Raw genomic sequence first — 17,197 nt, 5'->3', positions numbered from 1 at the left:
GGTAGAGGAGGTTAATGTTTCATTTTTTGAAAGTCTGTCTTTTTAAATGTTCTCTATTGGAATAAAAGCCACAATACAAGAAAATGTCACTGTGAGTCAAATTTAATGTGAATGTAAATATAAAAAATACATGCATATTTAAAAAAGCAGCAGTGGAAATGAGCATTTTGAGGTGCTTGTACTTGAAACTGTTTTCTGTGATTATTTTGGTTTGTTTATATGGATATATATATAAATATGCATTAAAATCTTTATCAGAGGTGAGTCTTGGCCCACACTTAGAAGTGACTACCTGCTTGAAGTGGAACTAACAGTTAGTCACAATAGATCAAGGAATTTTTGGAACGATATTTCAGCGCTGTGAGACATCTTGTGTCATCAGAAATACCTATCGAAGTGAAATCAGACATCACCTTGATGTTTACGAGAAAATATCACAAACTAATCCAGATGCAGATTAGTAAGTAAAATTGATTTATATAGCGCTTTCTAAGAAAAGGAGTCACAAAGTGCTTACAGAGTTAACAGGAGAAAAACAAACAAAAAGAAGAGCAAAATGCACACAACAGAAAAACAACCAAATCTCTGTCTGAGAAGTTTAAAGCTTTCTAAAGAATGCCACAGATTCAAGCGTGTGAAGAAAGAGTGGTAAGCTGTTCCACAGTTTTGGTTTTAAGAGACAGTACCCATTTAGATTTTACACGGGTACAGAGAACCACAAGAAGACCTCTATCAGCCAGCCTAAGGATTTGAGTAGACAGGCGATGTAAGTGAGGGCCTCACCTCATAAAGCCATGAAAGTAAGAACCAAGATTTCAAGATGATACCTAAACGTGACTGGATGCCAGTGCAGATGCTGTAATGATGGGGTGATATGAGAGAATTTGAGAGCGAGTTACAATCCTTGAAGCAGCATTTTGGACAGATTGGAGGCGATTAATAAACGCTTTGGCGGACAAGAAAATAGAGCAGTACAATAATCCAAGCAGGAGGTGATGAAGACCCGAACGAGCATCTCTTGTTCACTTTTTGAGCAATTTTTCTTACAGTGAACAAGCAAGAGCCTTGATGTGAATATCAGAAGTCAAACATCAAAAATGATCTCAAGATTGTGTTGTTAGCTTTTAGGGTGAATGAGAAAGAAAACGGATATAGAGGTATATGCTTTCTGGAGCGGGAAATAGAGACATTTGCTTTGTCTGAGTTAAATTCAAATATTTTTCATCCAATCATTAATTGAATTGAGACAGTCAATCTACCCCTCGTCTCTGGAGAGACAGAACTTCCAGCCTAAGCTGAGCTGTGCAGTCTCAGACTGCTCTCAGCCTAAATACAGAATATAATCATGTAACTGCAGATGATCTCTGGATTTACTATTGGAAATGAAGCCATGCAGCAGCATATAAAGTACTTCAAACTGACCCCACTTTGCATTATTAGGACTTCAGGTTCTGTGTGCAACTTTCTTCAAATCGTTCATTATTACAGGTTCAAGTTTACATTGACTGGCCCAAAAAAGGTCCTCAGCTGTGACATTTATTTTCCAATATCTCATATTGATGAGGGGAGATCCTCACCGCTGTGCAACATGTTCTTCAGCACATCCCAAAGATTCTCAGTGGGGTTAGGATCTTACTGAACCTTCAACCCAACGGAAGACCCTTATTTCTTTAGTTAAATTGAGGCGGTGTAGTTTGTCTTCATTTACTACAATGGGGGCTTTTCAACATTGTGGTATTTTCATTTGTTGTTAACCCTTTTCAGCATGGTTGTGTCTGCATCAGAGTGAGGCATTGAATGAAATAGTTACTGTACTCTGAACACTTTGGCAGGTTTTGATTTTGGTCATCACATGAACAGTTTTCACACTGTTCTGTACAGCAACATGATTTCAATGAGTTACAAGGACAATAATGATAAAACTGTGAACTTCATCTGCTGTTCAGAGTCCTACACTGGAATGAAAACAGCCCAGCATGTGCACCATTTCCTGCTGCAGTCAGTAAACAGTCTGAAATCTCCTTTCACTCCTCTCATTGAACTGCTGTTTATCTTACAAAAGTGAATGAGCGAACAAGCGAGTGGTTTCAGACACAGCTCGGTCCGTCGTTATGTGGTTCGAACACCGCTGTAATCCAATAAATCGCAAAGTGACCACTGACGTGGTGCTGACTTCATTTGTCTGATGAACGCTCAAGTGGCTTCATTCTTTTTGTTTCATTGACCGGCTGCTTGAGAGAGCTCAAACCAGTTTGACCTTTTAATGGTCTTTCTTGTGCTGACACTGCACATGAGAGCGCACAATAGCTCACTGCATGAGCCCAGCCTAATGACTTCCTGTAATCTAGCTTCAGTATCTGTGTTGCAACATTCCTTTCACCGACCTGATGTGAGATAAAACCTGCAGCAAGGCTGTGACCTTTTTTTGTGCTTTGCATCATGAAATCAAACCATTGAATGAAACACCTGAAAGAAAAATAGATAGAGAGAGAAAGGCTGAGGCTGCAGCTGGGGTTTGAAAGGAAATCTTTCTAAATTCAGCACAGATGGGTCTCTAGGAGGAAGCGGTCCTCCTCCACAGTCTGCTGTCGGGTCTCACGATGGCCGCAGAGTGGGTTATTTTTCAAGACGAGATCATCTGGAGATGGCCTCCTCGAGCAGAGCTGAAGCAGAAACAGAATGGCAATGTCAGTAGAGCTGAATCAGGTGCAAGTGTTTGACCTAATTGGGAACTGGTTCTATCTTCTCTCCTTTAAATACAACAGTAAGATAAACAGCTTTTGGTTTTTGTACTGAATTAATCTGAAGATGCCACCTTGGCTTGAAATCTTCGCTACATTTTGACATTGGTTAGACAAAATATTCATTCATCCCACAAAGAAAACAATTAGCAGGTTAATCGATGAATGAATTGAACCAGCAGCAAACAACTCGTCTGTTGTTGCACAAAAAGTATTAACCCAATAAATCAGCGGGCCAATAATGAGGCTGACAGTTAAATGAATATCAGTAAGAGCTTGTCATGTTTTACAGGAGGTCTGGTAGTCCTGACTAGTCTAATGGAAATTTTAACACTGCAACAGAGTGATTCCTGCTGTCCAGATGTTCCGCTCTCTTCTTTCTCCATCTGCTTTTTCACTCATGACTAATATAGGCAAAAATACGACATAATACAAAAGAACTTCAGGTCTTATTTGTTTTTAAATTTAGGATCAATATTACAAATTTTGGAGAAATGGTCTGCAGTGCTGCATTTTCTTTGGTATTGTTTAATCACAATTACTACTACTGGGCTACTGGACCAGAAAAACATGTTTGCTTTTCACAGTGACTCCACAGCTACATCTGCACACAATTATCTACATTTTCTCTGTTCATTGTTTAAAGTAATTAATAATTAATTAATTCTGTCTTCAAGTAATTGTTGTGAAGACTTTTGCCTTCCACTCACAATTTAAAGCTCACATTAAGAATTTAAGTTCCTTTCAGAGGTTTGTGAACTAATTTTGTGTTCAATTAAATTAATTCTTTCCTCCTTAAGGAAAACTTTAAAACCTGGTGATTTTGTACTTGTGTGTTTTAGCTTTTGACCTTCACATATGTGTTTCCTAATGTTCACCAGATCCTGATCACTGAAACATTGTTCAAGCATGTGTCATATCATCCACACACATCAGGTCACGTAGAGAAAACATTGACCTACATGACGAACCATTCTTGTTGTCCAAAAAAACTATACAAACAATTTTATCTCTCGACTCTTAGAAAAAAAAAAGAAAAGCTTTGCATGATTCAGAGCTCAAAACAATCCTTCTTTATCTTTATACTGGACCTTTAGGACCACCCTCCGTTTCTTTCCATTTCTGTTGTTTAATGTTGAAGTGTTTGAGTTAGAAGGGTGAAACTCACTCACTTGGGCACTTGTGCAATGGTCTGTACTGTAATCTAAACCTCTCACAGTGGTTGGTCTCTATATATCTGCTGCTCAGCTCAGGCCTGAGAACCATTTAAACAGCAGCCCTGCAGCCTGTTGCTGGATTACCAGCATCTCTGTCACTTATTGAATTCTGATGCAGTTTAATCTTCTCTAATTCTGCAGCTGTTTTCAAATATAAAGTGGAATCCAAGCCCTCAGTTTTGTACCATCACTGTTTATACTGCCATTTTCTGTTCCACTCCATAGACCTCTGTGACCTACAATTACTTTTAGTGTGCAGATAAAAATTATATTTGTAGCATAAAAACTAGTTTCTTGTGTAAACAAACCCCCTGGCACCCCGTCTGTAAAAGATGGAAGTACTCCACATTTTTCGCCACAGCTGAGCTTTCAAACTTACAAATGAGTCCTTTCACTATTGTACACAGATGAACATGCAACTCTGCTGATGTTATCGGGGGACCTTGTCTCGAGTTAAGCTTGTCTTTCATCTGGGGAGTAGTGATATTTCACCACATCCCAACATCTCACAGAGTTTGTTAACAGAGGGTAATGAGTGAAATATTACGTTTCACTGCCAGCAGGGTGTTGCCATGACAACAAGCCACCGATGTCACCGCGAACGGGTGACTTTCATCGAGCTGCACTGGCTTTGGTATCCCAGAATCCTCCTCTTTTCTTCCCAGGCGGCCACGGGCCCCCTTGCCCCACGTGTACACCTCCCCTTCTGCAGAGAACAGAAACAGAAGAAGAAGAGGATGGTCACCAAATTGAGAGTCAGAACCCCAGCATGCATTAATTCACACAGGTCTTTAACTGATGGCTCCGTGGGTTTATCTTTGGGATGGCGTGAAAATAATCCTGAACAAATGTGAAACTTGCTGAAGAATCTACCGCAATGATCATCTTTATCGGCTTTATTTTGGAGTTGACGCTATAAACCCACTTCTGACAAACTTGAGATGCTGTCCAAAGAGAATCCAATTATTTGCAAATCTCATAAAACCCATATTTTACTCATAATAGAGCATGGAAAACATATCAAATGTTTAAAGTGACAAAATGACGATATTAAGAAATATATTTTGAATATTTTTAATTTAATCATAGAAATGCATTTCAAAACAGTTGGCATTGGGCAAGAAGAGGCTGGAGAAAGTAAGTGGTACTAAATAGAAACGGCTGGAGGAACAGTACGGGTAGTTGTTTGCAAATCATTAGTTTAATCGCCAACAGGTCAGCAACTAACTGGGTATAAAAAGATCATCTTAGAAAGGCAGTTTGTCACAAGTAAAGATGACCAAAGGTTCACCAATCTGCAAAAAACTGCATATACAAATTGTGAAACAATTTCTGAACAATGTTCCTCAAAATTAAATTGTGAATCTCTTGTAATCTGCAGTAAATACATAATCAAAGATTTCAGAGAATTTAGAGAAATCAATACGGAATGTTTATGACTGTCGAGCTCTCAGGCTACCAACTCCTAGGTCCCAACTTTTTCAGAATTGGTGTTGTACATTATAACTGTGTGGTGACACAGCCAGTCAGAGTCAAATTGAGATATAATAAAATACCCATGTAAAGCAGCTAAACAACAGCTATCAATGAAATGTGGTCTCTATCAGATTAAATCTAATGTTATCCATTTCAAAATCCTAGTTGACTTCCTTCTTAAGTTATCGATTTGAAATCACCCGTTTTTTTCGTTGTTGTTTTTTTTATAGTTATACCTATGGTATCAATTTGAAACTCCTATGTCAGTTACTGCATTCACAAACTTGGGACTCCACATCACCTACCCGGCAGGTTGATGATAATACCCCATCAGTCTTTTACAGCTGAGAGGTAAAAAGAAATGTCTAACAGTAATTTATAGTTTCATTGGCTAATATAATTAGACATGGTAGTTCTCACCGTTTATGTTTCTCTGGCATACCAAGCAAGTCTCCCTTGCCAGAAAAACAGATTTGGCCTGATTGCAGCTTAAGCTGTGTGTACACACACTTTTCTCCTTCTTATTGGTTCCAGTAATCCAGTCAACTCTCAAACTGTACTACATCCCCGGCCCATCTTCAACCTGAACGGCAGCCAGAAAAAACTGAAAGCCCCTTTGCAGGTGTGCAGGGTCTTCAAAAACTTCAAGACGTGATATTTACTCTTTTCTACTCATAAGTATATTAACCTGATATCACACTTTACTTAAAACTATATTGCAGTTTCCTCTGTCAGCCATCCAACATATTTTGAGGATTCTTGTTCACAAAACTCAAGTCTCAAAAGAAACGTGGTTCAAAAAGAAATCTGTTGCAATGTTACAAACATGACTCAATAAATGCATCTACTCACCAGATCCTATGGCTAAGGTGAAGGCGTCACCACAGGCAGCCACAGTGATGCCCTGCAGGCCAGACACTTTGCAGGGGGCACGGCTGCTACGTCGGGAGCTGGAGCCAATTTGACCGTGCTGGTTGCTGCCAAAGGTGAAACACTGACCATTTTCTGAACAACGAAAACGTGGAGACATAAACCAAGAAAAAATTTAGGAATTACACTTGTGGTGAAATTACTTTGTTAGCAGCTTTTCCCTTGTGTGGATAAGAAAAATTTACGTTTTTAATGAATTGCAGTAATATTAATTTTTGTACCGCAGTTGCCTGACAAGGGTCTGCGGGAAAAAAAAGAAAGAGGTCACAGACATTATTCAGGATTCTTTGTTGCATCCCACTAAACCCAATGCTGTCAAAAGCAAGGGAACTACTGCAGTTTTGTCAGGGCTAATCTCTTCAATCTTTCTGGTTTCTGTTTTTCTAGTCAGCTTTAGTCTGGGTGCTAACCAATCACATTTGAGCAGGTTCTGGATGCAGATAAACAGACTGTATAGATGCAAAAAGAGGAAAAACATTTGCCGTTAAGCAATCTCTAACAATCAGCTATTTAAAATATCTGCTCCTCTCTCTATTTAGTCTTTCTGTGTTCCCCTCAAATTAGTTTATTTATCCTTTAGTTGTGTCCTTGATTAATTTCCTGCTTTATTCTGATACCTAGATTTCTCTTGTATCCTGCTTTGGATTTTATCCCTTGTTTGTTGATCATCTTGATAGTTTTCACCTTTGTCTGGTTTCCCTTCTGTTTCTCATTTCCAATCAGCCCTCTGTGTATAAGTAGTTCTGTCTTCCTCTTTGTCAACTCATCTGTTGTACCACCTGCTTCTCTCATAAGGTGCTGCTTCTAAGTCATGTGCTTGTTGGCAGTTTTTGTACTTTTGGATTAGTCACCCTTTTTTCCTCCCTGGAACTTATTGTCAGCATGAAAGTAAAGCTTGCTTTGTGTATTACTCTGTGTGCCAGTCTGTATTTGGGTCCACCTTTGGACTTAAACTTAACATACAAAGGCACTCGCAAAGAAATGCTATAATAGCTACAAACGAGACTCTTTCCAAAAAAGAGAATAATATTGTGAATTTCTTGAACCTGTAACAGCGACAGAATGCGCCGTTCCAATGTCAATGTAAACAATCTTCTCAGTGTTGAGTGGGGCTGATTGGACTGGAGTGTAAGAATGAACTTCTTCCACTTGATTCAAGGGATTCGGTTCCTCTCCAGCTGTGATCATATCCAGGCCAAGCTTGTTGAACCTGAGTACAATAAAACAACAAAACAAACATTTTTAACAGACACAATGCTGTAGTATTCGTCCAAATCTTAAGTGTTTGTTTAAGCATGCATACATTTGAGAATATAAGACTGTTTGTTTCCTGTAAACAAACACATTACCAGCACTCGCTCATAAGTATCGTTTCTTTTTTGCCTTTTGGCTAAAAGCTGCAATCGGTGAAATCCAGAAAACAAATCTGACATTATGTAATATAGAAAAAATCCCAAGTAGGCAGACGTTCCAGTCTAGTTTGCTATCATGTGTATCAAGTTTCCATCCCGTTGGCTATGAAGTCTGTTAAGTTTCATGGTATATAAATAGTTCCACCTGCTATTTTTGGAACACTTTGATGAATATCGTGCAATAAAGTTCTTCTTACCCATCAATGAAGAATAATTATCATTTAATGCCAGTAATCTTTTAGTTTCATATTTATCAAGTATTCAATACATGTTTAAGGTCTGGAGCTGAGTTCACTGCTACTGTGTATGTATTTCATGTCTGTAAGCCACAGAAGTGTGAACAAAGCTGTTTACTACTCTTGCCCTCTCCTATTCACACATACATCCTCTCTGAGAGAGCGGGATTAGCGCTGAGTGAATGCAAAGGCTTTGTCATTTTAAGAGAATGCTGTCTCACACGTTGTGCACTAGGAAAGTACCTCTCTGACCTTTTAACCTACCACCATCAACCCACATGATCGAGTTTATAGAGTGAAAAAATGTTAGCATTTTTTACGGAAAACATGGAGTGAAAACGTTGTCTCAGCGTTATATAACGCTGCTCATCACTTCCTCATTTTTGTCACACTTTTGAATCAAGAACCAGAATAGTCACCTGTTGCTTCCACATGCCACAATGCTGTGCTGGTTGCTAATAATCATGGAGCAGTCAACTCCACACACCACCCTCTGGGCTTCAAAGTCGCCAGGTAAACACACTTGCTGTGGAGAGTTATGGGTGTCCTGGGTGCCGAGCCCGAGGCGACCTTTCAGACAGAGACCCAACCATTAAGCTCTGTGTTGAGATGCAGCTGTCATAAACCACACAAGCAAACACCAAAAAGAAGAAAATAAAAACTGGTTTGTTTACTATACCATTGTCTCCTCTTCCCCAGGCAAAAACTTCTCTTTCATTGGTCACAGCGAGAACATGGGAAGCACCGCAGGACACCTGAATGAGCTCATAACCAAGCAGGGCCTCCACTATCTTGGGCTGAGAACAAAAACAGTGTCATCAATGAAATGAAAGCTTTTCATCAAAAATCTGTAGGGACGTTGCGCCCTCATAGCATTCATTTAACTGTATAAAATGAAACTGCATCATTCTTGGTTGAATTTACTCCTCTCTCTCCCTTTGTTTCCTGTCTGCTTCTGTACTATCTATTGCCTAATAAATTTTAAAAATGTCTTTTTAACGACCATCTCTTTCTATAAAGTCTTTTAATTATTCATTCATCCATTATTATTTCATTGTTATCAATTCATTGTACATGTTAAGGCACGTCTGCTTTTAATGTGTGCTTTTCTGTAAAAATATGAGGGAGAGCACATCAAGCCATGAAAAAAAGACATTATTTTAACACTGTGAAATTGCAAAACACACACAAGCTTGTGTAGAAGCGTGTGGAATGAAGTCTAACCTGTCAGCTTTTTAGGACGACGTCTGTATTTTTTTGCTCCAGTGTTCCAACAACCCAGCTAATATTCCAGCACATTCACCACTAGCTAGTGGGCATCATGTGCGCTGCCTCCTGCACACTAGCTCTCTCACCTAAACCACACAGTGTTTCCAGTAGTGCACTGCTGATTAAATGGTATTATAGACTAACTTCAGGGTCACAGAATTTCTACTGATTGAGAGATTTCTTTAACATGTAATCCACCTTTATTAATCTAAACAAGTTGATTTGAGTGGAATTTACAAAGAAGCTGTTGCCTTTAACTGTATTACTTTTATTAGGGTATACCTAATTTCTTACACTGGCAGCTATCATTGCATTTACTAAGGCATTCAAATAGTGTACCTGTGTTACATCATTGAAGTTCCCGTGTCCTAGACAGCCGTTGCTTCCACTACCAAACGTCATGATAATGCCCCTGTCTGCAAATTGGAAATGAAAAGAAGGGATTAACAGGACTATTAGTTGATGAGTGTAGGTGTATTCTTACAGAGGCCAACAGAATGCTTCTAATCCCCATCTAGGAAACACTAATCTGCAACACAACAGTGAAAACTGATGAAAGAGACATGAGCTAAGAGAAAAGAGTCTTTAATCCTGTGTTATCGGCTTTGTGGTGTTGGATGGGTTGACAAAACCCTTCAAAAACACGCTGTGAGTGTACCACAGTGTGAGAATGAGAGAAACAACCATTCCTAACTGCCAGGCAAGCATGAGGGTTATGTTCAGGTAGATTCACAATATCAAGATAAAGAGATGGTTGGCTGTATCCAAAGTTTGCACTCAAACACCGGTTTAGTGTTTTAGGGGATGAGCATAAAGAGATTTTCTACAGCACAGCTCCTAACTAAACTGATTGGCACGGCTGTGATCTCTCTGATGGGTATCCAAAGACAAATGGCCCACCTACCTGTCATGCAGGTGGTAAAGAGATCACCACAGGACACAGACTTGATGGTGACTCCAGACTGACCCTCGAGGAAGCGAGAAATAAACTGAGGCTGGATCTGCTCCACCACACCAGGAAGACTGGCCTCAGAGGACCCCACTGATGGAGCCTGTGACAAAAAATGTTATTAGACTAAAGTGAGCAGAGAGTCTCTTTATGGCAGTAACAGAATAAGAGGAAATCACGAGTCTGCAATATTCAAGCCTTCCAGATGTTACTTTTAAAGTATACAAATACCCATGTAGAGAATTTATGCTTTTCCAAGAGTATCTTAAAACTCAAAATATGGATAAAAAAGTGCTAAAATCCTTCAATCTGATGTTGTCTGTTTAGTACTGTAGCTTCTCCAAGCAACCATAACAATGCTGTCCTGTAATATTGCTATTTGAGTCTTTAAAACTTTCTGGGATTTTCTTGTTTGCTACAACAAGTACTGGCTCATAATTTCTTTCAGCTATATTTGGACGTTTAACAGTGGAAACATCAGCAAGGCTGAGGAGAGCATATCAGATCAAAGCTGCTCCTTTTGCACTGTGTCAGAGTTACAGGGAACATTTGTACTTCAGGAAAAGCAGTCAAAGTAAAAAAAAAAAAAGAAAAAACAAAGAACACACACACACACACACAAACCTCCCATGTAATCAAACGGCCAGTCTTGGTCACACCCATCTTTTGAGTGCGGCCCAGAGAGACCTGAAGCACTTCCGTGTTGAGCATCGGGAGGCGGAGAGGGGTCGAGATGCCACTTCCCCACGTATACACAGAAGACAGCGGGAGGGAATGCACCTTTCCTGGTCCTAAACCAACTGATCTGTCTGTTTCAGCCCAAAAAAAGCAAACAACAATTTTTGTAACTGACGCTATCAGTCTAGATCAGCCAGTACTATGGTCAAATAACTACATGCTTCACCTCTTGACCTGTTGGCAGGAACTCTCCCTCCTGGTCTACCTTGAGGACCAGTTTGCACCGTAGACAGAGGTTTCTCAATCCTGGAAGAAAAGAAGATATTGATAAAGACAGAAGTCACTACACAAAACATAATAAATCTCAATCTGACATCAAAACTCTTGTAGTTAAAATAATCTTATTTCATTATTAATTAAGCAAAAAGACTGTACCTGCGCATTTTTACATTTCCTATATCTGTGTAGAGGTTAAGCAGGGGCCTGATGCATATGGGGAGAGCCATTATTTCATTGAGTTGAGGCCGTTTGGATGGATCCAAATTGAGCATGTTGAGAATTAGCTGTCGGAGTTCTGGGCTGTAACGGTCTGAGATCGGAGCAAAGGTGCCGCTCATGATCTTCAGAACGAGGGCGGGGAGATTCTGAGAGAAAAATGAAGGAGTGAAATCATAAGATGCATCACAGATTGATGTGAAAAGCATAATCTCTCATCTACCCTAAATCCTTGTCAAAACAAGAATCTTTCACAGCACTAAACCGCAGTGTAATCGGTAGTGAAAACAGACTTGAGCAAAAGCAAAAAAGATTTGAATGAATTATTGATCTGAGTGGATATCAGAAGCAGTAGCAATCTGTTTGTGCTTTAAAGTGGGACAACATGCGGGTGCTTTTATGAAATATTCTGAGAAATTTTAAGAATCCCCCATTGTGTAAACAGAGTAGCTCTAATGGTTTGAATGCCTTTGCACACAGCAAGAGTTTATAATTTATACATTTAAGGAGAAGAAGAGTAATGTAAAAACAATAATGCAGTATTATCATCACACCCAAAATGGGACAGTATAAAGTATATGCTCTTATTACAGCAGCCTCAAAGGCTCTCTTGAGGCTTGCTAGCTCATACAGCACACAGCCCAAAGCCCAGATATCACTCTTCTGGTTATACGGCTTTCCCTCACACAGCTCCGGGGAGATGTAGCAAGGGGTCCCGACAACCTGTAACAGGAAATAAAGGAGGTTTTAATTCCATTTCAGAATGCAATTTAGAATTCTAAAAATGAAGGGAAGAGGTAAGACGATTCACCGTGTAAGCTTTGCTTTTGCTGACGAGGATCTTGGAGATGCCAAAGTCTCCGATTTTGACAATCATCTGGTGTTTGTCAAGAAGAATATTCTGAGTCTTGAGGTCCCTGTGCAGGATGAGCTTGTTGTGAACATGGTACAGGGCGAGCAAGATCTGCACAAAGAAGTGAAGGATGGTGTCTTCGTCCAGTAGCGAGTTACAGCGCTTCTGTATGTAGTCAGCCAGCGTCCCACCTGCATGGAGAAAACATGAAGGGAAGAATAAACAACACAGATGACTTTGGTTTGTTGGAACCATAATGGAAGTTACTATGTTGGTCTGAGTAATGAAATGATATTACAGCCAATTAACATTGGGTTTTAAAGGCTTTAAAGGGCTTTAAGATCACAGCAGGTGACCTTGTTGCTCAAGTGAAATGTTACTGTAAGCATTAGAAAAAATAAGTAATCCAGCCATGTAAATAAATCACATCAACACTTTTATCTGCAACAAATAGACTTTTTGGATGTTTACAGCCGCAAAATCTGAACTTTAACAAAAACTAAAGTCCATGTACTTTTTCAATAATTTTCTTTCATGTGAAAAAATATGACAATAAATCCAGGCAGGATATATTTACCAAAAAATCAAACAAACTACTGCTAGAATAGTTGGAGCAATGACAAAGAAAAGATAATGAGTGAAAAATGCTCATAAAACACCAAAATATGTAAGGTTTTATATCTGAATCAAAACAATGTACGTGCACCAATATCTGTAAGCTATGGCAGTTCCACTGGCAAAACAAGCTACTTAACCAATCACAAATTGAGAAAATGTCATTTAGAAATGCATTGCAGAACTTTAGAGGCCTTGGCAAAGTCCTCGTCTTTAGTATGAAAATATAAAGATCCAAGCCTCATGATTTTAGGTTTTTGTTTTGGTGCATTTGTGCAGAAGGCTGGCCTCACTAATGGCAATCTACATTTTTTACATTATAGATAAACAGATTTCTGAATTGTAATACTATCACACAGCCTCATGTGGTATTCCCAGGCCTAACATGATGGGAACCAGCAAAGGTATGGAGCCCTGCAGGACTATATCATGGGAAAAGTAACATGCTGTACAATTAACAAAAGGGAGATGTGTAATAAGATATTATAGCAAGGTTACCTGGAGCATATTCCATCGCTATCATTAGGGCCTTGTCTTCCAGGAAGTTCTCATAGTACTCTATAATATTTGGGTGGTTGAGCAGTTTCAACACCTGACACTCGTTTTGTGCTGCCAGACGCTCGTCTCGTGACATTTGCTCCACCGGGATCTCCTTAAGGATGACATAGGCCGCGTCGCTGCGCCTGCGGCACAGGTGAACAATCCTGACAGCAGAGCAAAGTGAAGAAGAATGAGAGATACCGTTTCCTGAATAAATATGAGCAGGGTGATTTGCTGAAGTTTAGATTTGACATTGTTAACTCATTCACTGCCATTGACGTCTATAGCCGTCAATTGCAGTGAATGAGTCAATGGGTTTAACTCATTCACTGCCAATGGCTGGCAGTGAATGAGTTAAGCTTTGGCACTGATTTATTACACGTTACTCTCTGGGGAAGCGATAATGTGAACCAAATAAACACAGTAACACAGTAAAATAACCTCAATATTTAACTTAAGATTTTTAAGCTAATGTGAGACAAAGTTGTAAAAGAATAGAGAATCTGAAAAATCTGACCCTTTCACAGCATTCTGTACTAACCTTTAAGAACTACTCCCACACATGGCTGGCACAGAATAAAAAGAGAAATAAATGGAAGGGACACAAACACAGTGCATGTCTTCTTAGCATATAACCTGACTGGATTCTTTTATGTAGAAAAATAATAACACTTTATCAGCCGATTTAACATCTGGGCTCAAAAAATAACTCTGCCATGCTGTGGGATCAACATTGTGTTCTATTCAAATAAAGTACTGACATAAAAGTACAGCTGTGCAGATCAGGACCTTGTGACTTCCCACCTCTGATGGATTATTTAAGTAGTTATAAATAAACTGCAAAATGAGCAGAGCAGCTCAGGCTCGGGATAAATCCACTTGATGTGCATTATTTATGAAATGTAAGCAGCACAATCCCATGTCTCATTGTGCAAACATCAAACAGGCCATCTTTTAATGACAGTTTTATCATTCAGATGTGAAGTATGACCAACACCAATTCAAAGTGATATGAATGTACAGGTATGGAAAACAAGATTTCTTTTTCCTGCCTCTATGGTATTTTGATCACAAGTTGGAATTCAGACAAATAGAATGAAAATAATAAATGTCAATGTTACAAATGAAATTTCTGCTATATTTGGGTTAGATTAGTTGATTTTGTTTCAGAAGACATCAGAAGCTTTCTCCATCTGTGTACCTGAAAAGTATATTTGATTTGTGTTACAGTCCTGAGGTTTCTGAGATGTTACTGAAAATTGATTTTTTGGAATTTGTTGAGTTTCGGTTCCTATTTTGATTGGATTGTTATTCTAGTCTGCCCAGTGTTTCAGTCTTTGTGTCCCCCTGTCTCTATGATCATCTTTATTGTGAGTCTTTTTGTCTGGCTTTATTTATTATGTTTTGAATGTTCAATTATTTTCAGTTTTGCTTTGATAGTCAGATTACTCATCTTGATTCAGTTTTTTACCTCCTGTCTGTCTTTACTTGCGTTTGATTACCTTCAGCTACGCTTTGTTCCCACTGCCCTCTCATCTCCAATTAATATATATATGCTGTGGACAAATAGTCCAAAAAATTCTTTACCTTGACCTTAATGGTCAGGTGTAATGGACACTATAAGGAAAAGAGAAGGACGGTCCTCAAAGAATCCAACTTTACTTACACTATACACAGCTTCTTAAAAATGTGATGGCAGATGTTGTGGATTTTCAGAAGAGTGAAGACAACAACTAAATTTTAAACATGTTTGTGTCATGTTGTTTCACACAGTCACATAAAAAGAGAACCACCCCTAAGAAATACAGTAAAACTTCATTAGCAAGGCTGGACATTTAAATGAACAGGGACATGGAGCTCATAAAGTGTATACCATACCAGTCAAAATGAGATTATTTACTTCAGTCATATTTTCTGATGATCTAGTGTAACTCAATATAGCTCATAATCTTTATTTATGGAGCTTTTCCTACTTATAAAGCTCCCTTCTTCGTGTAAAGCAACAACAAGCAGATTTTATGACAGTAGCATAATATTGATCATTTAAAAATAAGCTATAAAGGTTTAGCACATAAAATTGAAAATCACACATAAATATGTGAATTGCTTTTTCTTAGTACTTAGAGAATTCAACCAGCTCCGATTATGCCTGCAATGTTTATTCTTCCAGGTCACTTCATGCAGAAACCTTCCTAAGCAAAACCGACTCTTTGACCATCTTTGACCATCAAATTAATATTTATTCATATGTGACATGGTAGTGTTTTTGTCATTGGCTATAAAGTTTGTGATTGGAAAAATAGTTGTAGTGTTTTATGACCTCTTGGGGTTTTTGTTTATCAGCTAAAATTATATATCTTCATGACACTTAAAAGATTAAAAGTTTCATTCAATTTAAGACTTCAGTGCCTCTTTCATAAAACACTAGCCAACACATATTCTTTTTCAAAACTCCAGAAAAACTCATTCAATTAGTTGAAGTTTAATAAAAAAAAAATTAGAGTTAAACTTTGAAATTCAGTTTGTAGGCTGGTTACAAACTATTTACACTCATTTGTCATCTTACCCTGTCATCTGGACCAACTAACACTATATTACCAAAAGTATTCAGTCGCCTATCCAAATCACTGAAATTTGGTGTTCCAATCACTTCCATAACCATAAGTATATAAAATCAAGCACTTTGGCATGCAGATTGCTTCTACAAACATTTGTGATAGAATGGGTCGCTGTGCAACCAGTCCAGTTATGAATTTCCTCACTTCTAAATATTCCACAGTCAACTTTTAGTGGTATTATAATAAAGTGGAAGAGATTGGGAACAGCAGCGGCTAAGTTGCTTCCTGTTCCAACATGACTGTGCACCAGTGCACAAAGCAAGGTCCATAAAAATATGGAAGAGCAAGTTTGGTGTGGAGAAATTTCACTGGCCTTCATAGAGTCCTGACCTCTACCCGACAGAACACCTCTGGGATGAATTAGAGCGGAGACTGGGAGCCAGTCCTTCTGTTCCAGCATCAGTGTCTGACCTCACAAATCCGCCTTTAGAGGAATGGTCTAATATTCCTATAAACACACCCTTAAAGCTTGTTGAAAGCCTACCCAGAATAGTTGGAGCTGTTATAACTGCAAATGCTGGACTAGCATAAAATTAAACCCTATGAATTAAGAATGGGATGTCACTCAAGTTCATATGCGTGTGAAGGCAGATGACCAAATACTTTTGACAATATAATGTATATAGGGTTTGACCGAGGGTGGTAAACATTTTTGGTGACTTTGGCAGACTTTAACACTCATCTGACCTCTACATGCCTTTCAGATAGCTGGTTTTTAAAGTAAATAAATCGCGTCCAGTGCTCTGTTACTTCTGGTAACACGTCCTTCTCCGTCGTCGTCTTCTTCGCACGTTTGACGATTTCCGTTACTTCTTTTTAAGGGGAAAAATTGTTTTCCTCTTTCGCTCCTGACAGCGCAGCGTTTACAGACAGGCTGATGTGTGTGACATAAAAGAACTTTTATAAATTACATATAAAGTGTAAGTATAGCCAGACGTTACCCGAAAGCTCCTCTTCCAACAACTTTGATTTTCTCATACTTCTCCATCGCTGCTGCGCCCAAACGTTTCCGCCGTTTCCAGGCAACCCCTCTGGCACCACGGCAGCCAGCGAGGGACAAAACAGACTGATTCCACACAGTTAGTACAGGAAGATACCAAACAGACACCCCCTTTTTTAAAAATTATTTTTTCAGTCACGGTGAACATTGTTTTAAATTATGCTTACA

The 17,197-nt window shown here is 38.9% G+C and overlaps 1 protein-coding gene across 1 annotated transcript; it reads right to left on the bottom strand.

Annotated features, from left to right (window-relative positions):
* Nucleotides 1-84: 84 nt before the first annotated feature.
* On the bottom strand, nt 85-17,053 carry nek8 (NIMA-related kinase 8). The gene is made up of 15 exons (XM_082502783.1): nt 16,971-17,053; nt 13,370-13,575; nt 12,215-12,447; nt 11,995-12,126; nt 11,344-11,552; nt 11,135-11,214; nt 10,855-11,039; nt 10,186-10,333; nt 9,621-9,697; nt 8,692-8,809; nt 8,432-8,582; nt 7,411-7,574; nt 6,287-6,439; nt 4,506-4,664; nt 85-2,663 (listed from the first exon to the last, which is right to left on the bottom strand). Exons 1-15 carry the CDS (start codon nt 17,015-17,017, stop codon nt 2,635-2,637), a joined length of 2,091 nt encoding a protein of 696 aa, XP_082358909.1. The 5' UTR covers nt 17,018-17,053; the 3' UTR covers nt 85-2,634.
* Between the last annotated feature and the right edge of the window lie 144 nt (nt 17,054-17,197).

Source organism: Aulonocara stuartgranti, assembly GCF_965226115.1.
Source record: "Aulonocara stuartgranti genome assembly, chromosome: 14".
Taxonomy (NCBI): domain Eukaryota; kingdom Metazoa; phylum Chordata; class Actinopteri; order Cichliformes; family Cichlidae; genus Aulonocara; species Aulonocara stuartgranti.
This window is presented reverse-complemented; position numbering and strand designations above follow the sequence as displayed.